Source organism: Oryza glaberrima, chromosome 1, assembly GCF_000147395.1.
Source record: "Oryza glaberrima chromosome 1, OglaRS2, whole genome shotgun sequence".
Lineage (NCBI taxonomy): Eukaryota > Viridiplantae > Streptophyta > Magnoliopsida > Poales > Poaceae > Oryza > Oryza glaberrima.
The window spans coordinates 32,982,285-32,989,599 of NC_068326.1; the positions used below are offsets into that span (position 1 = coordinate 32,982,285).

The 7,315-nt window shown below is 43.0% G+C and overlaps 2 protein-coding genes across 2 annotated transcripts; one reads left to right on the forward strand and one right to left on the reverse strand.

The window, feature by feature from the left end:
* Positions 1 to 784: 784 nt before the first annotated feature.
* On the forward strand, positions 785 to 3,286 carry LOC127759245 (coatomer subunit zeta-3). Its single transcript, XM_052283968.1, has 6 exons — positions 785 to 951; positions 1,206 to 1,365; positions 2,010 to 2,157; positions 2,262 to 2,339; positions 2,771 to 2,855; positions 2,981 to 3,286. The coding sequence occupies exons 1-6, from the start codon at positions 949 to 951 to the stop codon at positions 3,038 to 3,040; spliced, it is 534 nt and encodes a 177-aa protein (XP_052139928.1). The 5' UTR covers positions 785 to 948; the 3' UTR covers positions 3,041 to 3,286.
* Positions 3,287 to 3,400: 114 nt separating this feature from the next.
* Positions 3,401 to 7,007, reverse strand: LOC127759229 (protein ALP1-like). Its single transcript, XM_052283967.1, has 2 exons — positions 6,544 to 7,007; positions 3,401 to 4,621 (listed from the first exon to the last, which is right to left on the reverse strand). Exons 1-2 carry the CDS (start codon positions 6,674 to 6,676, stop codon positions 3,564 to 3,566), a joined length of 1,191 nt encoding a protein of 396 aa, XP_052139927.1. The 5' UTR covers positions 6,677 to 7,007; the 3' UTR covers positions 3,401 to 3,563.
* Between the last annotated feature and the right edge of the window lie 308 nt (positions 7,008 to 7,315).

The following is a 7,315-nucleotide window of genomic DNA, read 5'->3' on the forward strand; positions in this document are numbered from 1 at the left end:
AGAGAATCAAGTAGGCCCATTAAGGCTGCGTTCTTTTGTAGGGTTCCCTACTCCCCTCTCGTTTTTTATGCACACGTTTTTTAAACTGTTTAACGGTATGTTTTTTTAAAAAAAAATTATAGGAAAGTTGCTTTAAAAAATTATATTAATCTATTTTTTAAGTTAGTTTTAGTTAATACTTAATTAATCATGTGCTATTGTACTCCGTTTTCCGTGCTGGAAGAGAATAGAAGGTTTTCAACTAGCACAACGAACACAGACTAAGCCATGCTACTTCATCAAATTATTGCTGTGAATTATTTGCTCTATGCTACTTCTCAAGAAAAAAAACCACCACTTATTCTAAGTCATTTGTTAAGCTTATCTTAAAATATTGTATTATTCCTATAATCAAGTAGATAATCAAGTAAAAATTTAGGTCTCATCTTTTCGTTTATACTTATACTTATCGGTCAAAATTTAAATTTAAGCTGATTTTAAGGTCTTTTTAATCAAAGTTTATTTTTTAGCCATTGCCTTTAGATCGCTAAGAACACGTATATAAAAATTTTATTTACAAATTAATTTACGTTTACAAATATGCCGTTTCGCTTATTCAAAACAATGCCTTTTTTGAATGGGCTCTAACGCCCCTGGCCGAAGGATTTATTTATTGATATTCTTCTCTTTTTCTTAACCGTAAGTCTGTAACCAGCCCAATAATTATGGGCCGTTGTTTGGTCTTTGGGCCGGATCATGATATTGCAGTTATCGGATTTGTACCCGAAAAGGAAAAATCCGCTTCACTCGCCTCCTTTCTCCTCCTCCGTCCTCGTCCTGGTCTCGCGGACTCGCTCCCTCCTCCCCTCCGCCATCGCCTCGCTCGCGCAGCAATCCGCGACAAATCCACCAGCCAATCGCGGCATCGCGCCCATCCCTTCCCCTATACTGCAAATCCGCTTCCCCGAGATGGTAATTTCCTTCCGCCAGTCTCTCCTCTCACGATGTTTAATTGCGCGCATCTCTGTTTCTTCGGTCTAGTTATGTCGTTTAGGGTTTATGACCAAGAGCAGATGGTGAAAAATCCGGAGTTCTTGGTCACTCGGCGTGCCATTCCATATCTTTTATGCGTAATAAGACCTTTTTTTTTATGTTTTTGTTTCCCAAATTTTGCTGTCTGGAAATAATTTCTTGAAAGGGTTGGCTTTGATCGTTTGCTCGTGCAGGAATCCTGTCCTTCGGTGAAGAACATTCTTGTGCTGGATTCCGAAGGGAAGCGCGTGGCGGTGAAGTACTACAGCGATGACTGGCCCTCTTTGTCCTCGAAGCAAGCTTTCGAGAAGTCGGTCTTTGCTAAAACCCAGAAAACGAGCGCTAGAACAGAAGGTGATTAAAATATACTTTTATTCTAGTTCTGTTCTGGAAGAATCAAAACAATGTTTGTTTCTTTTTTTTCAAAAAAAAAAAGGTGCTCTGTGCTACTTGTGTAGAGAACAACTGCCTTATCCCTGAGAACATCAATTAGCAATTTAGCATCTCACAATATGGCATTGTTGATTATTGTAAGACTCCTGTGGAATATTCTAGAGGCATACACATATCTTCCAGTTCGAGCATCATTCCATTGTTTGGCTCATCTTCTGTAAACCTGTGGTTTGCTTGTTATGAGATGTTAATTGGTCGATTTCTGAATTTTGGCAGAGTTATCACCAGATTTTGCTGTGGAATACTAACCTTATATTATAGAATAACAGGTTATCTGTTTTTTACTGCTCATGAATTCCGTTGCATTTCTTAAAATTGACTGAAAGATTCAAGTTTCGGAAAAATGAATTTTTGTTCCAACAAATGAAATGATCTCGATGCCTGTGTCATCTGAAATGCCTTATTTTTGGTTGATCATTCATTTTGGGGGATTTTAGAAATATTGCATTGCACATGAGTGTAAAATTTGCATGGTAGGTTGTTTAGTTCAAGTCATCCAACTATATTCATCCAGTGATTTCTTTCTTTTCTTTCCCAATTTGCAGCTGAGATAGTAATGTTTGACAGTTACTTCGTTGTATACAAGTTCATCCAAGATCTACACTTTTTTGTAACTGGAGGTGATGAAGAGAATGAGCTCATTTTAGCATCTGTTCTTCAGGGCTTCTCTGAAGCTATTGATTACCTTCTCAGGTGTGGACATTTCCTGTGCCGTACACTCCTATCTTTTTTAACATCCATTATAAATGCTTGTCAGTACTGTATACTATTTTAACAACTCTCTTTCTTGTTTTCAGAAACAAAGTGCACAGAAGGGCTGCGCTTGAAAACTTGGATCTTATCTTCTTATGCCTTGACGAAGTTGTTGGTGGAGGGTAATTACTATGTTTGCATTGCAATATGCTAACCTTTGCTTTCCATCAATTGAACAAGCCCAGTTTTGATAACTATCACATTTTTACGTTCATATCAAAGGCAACAGACGAGGTCTTGGGCTTGTATTGCTGAAATGTGAGGTTAGGCACTAGTTGGTTAATGTAAAGAAACTACACTCTGGCCTTGTTTAGGTGATGAGAATTGAGCCAGAATTTTACACAAAATCAGCATTGACAGCTATCAGTTATCTATAATATTTTTATAGTTCATTGTTGGGTATGCTCAGTTCACAGCCAACCAATTTTCAGATAAACATTTGCACAAATGCTATGCTAATGTAGAACATCTACAATCAGGCATATTAAACATTTGACAACCTGTAGTTATTGATTGACGCTACTAATTGTTTCTTCACAATCGGGTTTTGCAGGATTGTTCTGGAAACAGATGCAAAGGCGATTCTTGAAAAGGTATCAGGTCATGGATTGGAAGGATCCGGGTCTCTCACTGAGCAGGTATGGCAAGCCGTCGCATCACCTTAAGTGCAATTGCACAATGAGATGCAATCATGGTGTCGTAATTGCCACCAAACCAACATGAGAAAATTCCCAAGTGAATTAATTCTTTTTTGTACATGCAGAAGTTAAGCAGTGCCCTAGCAACGGCAAGAGAACACTTTGCGAGATCTATTTTCAGCTGATGGCGTGTCATCCTTCAGGTTGACGATGAGCAAGTCTCAGATAGTGTCTCTGTTAGCAGATCAGTACTCCCAGTTTGCAATGTCCTTTGAACATTTGCCACGGGTTAGTGGTAGGTGCAGCTTAACTGGGCGATCATTGTCATCCTAAGAAGGTTGTGGTCGGCACACTTGTTACTCTTGTGGTTTCATGTCGATCTTGGCTGTAATCGAGCACAGTAACCATGTAGCAACATGTTTCTGCTCAAAGACGAGCCAGTTTCCAAATTGTCTTCAGTATACAGCCGCCATGTTTTGACGTAGTACTACATACATTTACTTCGGCCTGGTTTGGAATTTGAATGGTATTCTTTATAGCTAAGTTGCTTAATAATGTTTGACTAATTTCAGAATACTTGCTATCAAAACCGACCAATCATCGAAAGTAACCAAAATTCGCATTACAATTCTATCACCTGTTGGTATGTTTCATCTCATGTCAAGGTAAACAAAAAGAGACAAAAGTAATCAAGCAAAGCGACCAGAATCACGCCGGCAAACTGCTGCCAATCCTGCTCACATACTGGCACAGCTGGTCCCTCAGCGCGGCCGCGCCGACGTCGGCGACATCGCTGAACTGCTGCCGGTAGCCGTCGTCGTGGTTGTGCGACGGCGGCATGCCGCCCCTCGCCGCGTCCTCGAGGTCGATCATGATGTTGGTGAGCAGGCAGCAGACGTAGATGATCCTCGGCAGCCGGTGCTTGTCCGGCCTCCACAGCTCTCCCTTGAGAACCTGCCACCTCTCCTTCAGCTTGGCCAGAGCACCCTGCACCACCATGATCGTCGCGGCGTGCCGCTTGTTGAAGTCGGCTTTCGCCGGAGATAGATCCTTCTCACGGTATGGAGTCATCAGCCAGGGAAGGAGAGGGTAGCTTGCATCCCCAAGAATGTAGTCTCTGACCACTGACCCAGCTGGCTCTCCTGGAAGCTCCGTTTGTCCGTCCAGCCTCGCGCCTTTCTCGCAGAGCCTGTAGAATCCTGAGGTGCGCAGGATGCACGAGTCATTCAAGCTGCCAGGCCAGCCACTGACAACGTCTCTGAACCTCATGTCGGCATCGACGATGGCCTGCAGGACCATGCTGTTCCTGTTCTCGCCGTCGAGCCAGACATTGCTGTTAGGCTGAGCTGAAGAGCACATGAGGATGTGCGTTGTGTCTATGGCGCCGCAGCAGTTGGGGAGGCCCTGAATCTTTTCAAACTTAGCTTTGACGGTTGCCATCTCCTCAGGAGTAGGCCACTTAAGATGATTGGCAGCACGCTCCTCCAAGGCCTCAATAAACTTCCAAGTGATGTTTGAGATAGCTGAGTGGTTCATCCCGAAGCGGTTCCCTATGCTCAAAAGCGACTCACCGGTGGTCAATCTTAACAGAGCAACACCTACTTGATCTTCCACGCCTAGAATTGCCTTGTCTCCAAACCTGAAATTTCTGAAACTTTGTGTCTTTCTTGTGAAGTCCCCACTAATCAGAGAGCAAAGGTAGTCAAAGGTCTTCCTCGACATCTTGAAGACGGACTCAAAGTTTTGGCAGTCTTTGGAAAATTGTCCTGTGGACATAAGACATAGTCAAAGATCGCAGTGGCGTTAGTCGAGCATATATAAATTATTTGGCAGGGAACTTGAAAGCATAAAAGGGAAAATTCAGATATATTGAAATTCAAAGAATTCGATTCGTTCTCCTCATATTGAAATTAGAAGGGCAGAGGAAGAAACGGGGTAAACCTTATGATAGCAAATTTAACAGAAGAGGTTCAAATCTAATAGAACATGGTCCACAAGTGTCGAGAACAGAAAAAGAACAATACTAGCAATATCATGAATGAACTGAGCATATTATATGAGAAAAGGTTTAGCTGTTTTGGCAATACAGTGAATATCGATTCAAAATTTAGAAGAATCATCAGTAGAAGGGACACTGCCCTTGTTAAATAGATGACTAGAATGCTATCATTCCTGTATCTACCTTCTTAAATCACTCACACTTGATGCTCAGGTTTGTACTAATTGTTCAAAATGTCACTCTTGTCAAAATTTGAAAATTCTAACAATGTCACTTGTCATAAAGGATTGGTAGGCATTCAAAACCAATGTTTTCCAGTGTTTCAGATCATTTCAGCAATCAGGGAAGCTCAGAATAAATATCACTAACGACTTCAAGAATTCAAAAATATATTGTCTATGTTTTTGTAAGAACATGTATGATCAAAATAAGAATACAGCAGCCAGACAAATGGCTATACAAATCTACTTTATTTGTTCAAGCTAAATTGTACTTGTATGGGCTGCTTCACCCAATGATCTCTGAAAGACTCACTTGAACACCATACAGAGAGGCCTAATGAATCTATACTCCTGGATGATCTATCACATTGAATTATAAAACAGTATTTGCTGTGGTACCAGGTACTATAAGATTCAAGAAACTTATCGTGGGAATCCATTTCTCGGAACACATCATTCAACCGACCTACATTTGAGCCACACTAATCATTTTCTGGATTTGCCAGTCAATCTATTGGAACCCAATCCCCTCACGTGTTTCCTTTAAAAAAAAATATTAACAGCCAATCGGATGATGAAATTGGGGAAACTACCTGTGAACAGATGAGCTAATTACTTAAAAAAAACGCATATGCTACACTTTACAATTCTGGACTGAACAGGCAAAGCAATTCGATGGCAAGTACAGACTAATTGTTCTCCGGGAGATGTTGTTTTCCCCTTAGCAAAATGAAGTTACTTCATAAGTTGCAAAGAGAAAAGAAGTTAGTTCTTGCAATGTCAAGGCATGAACAGTCAACCAACCTATTCTGAATTAGATTGACACGATGGGCAAAAGCCAACAGCACCCGTAAATTTCTAGCCCCAAAATACCATTGCACCAAAGGCTTCATAGATCTGGATTGGAGAAGGAAACAACAAAACCACAGATGGCACAACCAATTCTTCTCCCAAACACGGTCTACTCGATCGATACCCATCAGAGCAACGGCATTCACAAGCTTTTCCTTGCTCATACCCTCGGAGCAATCGACATCCATGGTGGTCTCCAATCCAGAACATCCCCCCCGCCCGAGATGGTTCGCTGCCTCGGAGCACCGTACAATCCCACCACCTCCAAAACAAAGCCCACCGAAACAGCGGATTTGCCACAGTAACCACCCTGATTAAGGAGCACTGCACGGGCGGATTAAGCGACCGCATCGAACAGATACCGCGCAGGCACGAACAGTGCAAATTCAACGGCGGGTCTCCCTGATCTAACCCCGCGGAATCCGCCCGCGAACAATCCCAAGCGCGCGAGGGGGTTAAGCACGCATTACTCGCCGCCGACGAGGGTTACGGTGCGCGGGCGCGAGGTTTACAGCGAGCCAAGGAACCAAGGAACGGGCATGGACATGGTTAAGGACGAGGAGCACAGTGCTCGCAAACAGGGAAGAGACGAACGAACGAACGGCAAGACGTATACCTGCTGCAAGCCTGCGGGCGAAGCCGTCCCACCAATCCCCGCCGGGCGCCGGCGCCGGCATCGCCTGCCCCGCCGCCGGCAACGCCTTCTCCGGCTGCCGCTTCCGCCGCTTGGCTCCCCTCAGTGGTGCCATGACGAGACGAGACGAGAGCGACGCGAACGCGAACCCCGGAAGGAGGAGAAGAGATCAAGAAAAGAAAAAAAAAAAACGAGCAAACCAGCCAAAGCAAAACTCACCCCCAATGGCTTAGACTTGAAAAGACCCAGTTGTTTTAGTGCCTAAACAAAAGCAGCCGCAGCAGCAGCTGTTGCCCAGACTATTCTGCTTCCGTTATTTTTCAGGCCCAGAGGCATGCAAGAATCCAACAAGTTTTTTTTCTTTTTACAAAATGTGAACTCATGTGCTTGTGCAATCTGCACACAGCCTAGCCTCTGTTTTTTTTTTTGTGTGTGAGGAATGTGAGATGAGATGAGATGGCATGCAGATGCAACACAGGGCTTGGAGAATTGGAAAGACTTGGGCAGGATGGATGGGTTAGGTCAAATGGAATGCTCTTTGTTATCTACCTATGTGTTATTAGGTGGTCTCCTCAGGGCTATAGTGTAAAGAAAAAAAAAGAAAGAGAGGAGATTCTTTTGTTTGATAAGCTTGCAAATTAGTTGAGAAAAATTCAAGGTAAAAAATACCTTTATTGAGGAGTGTTTGGGTAACCTTCCCAAGGGGATTTGTATAACTGACTGATGTTTTTTGGGGATCTCTGTTGCTGTTCCT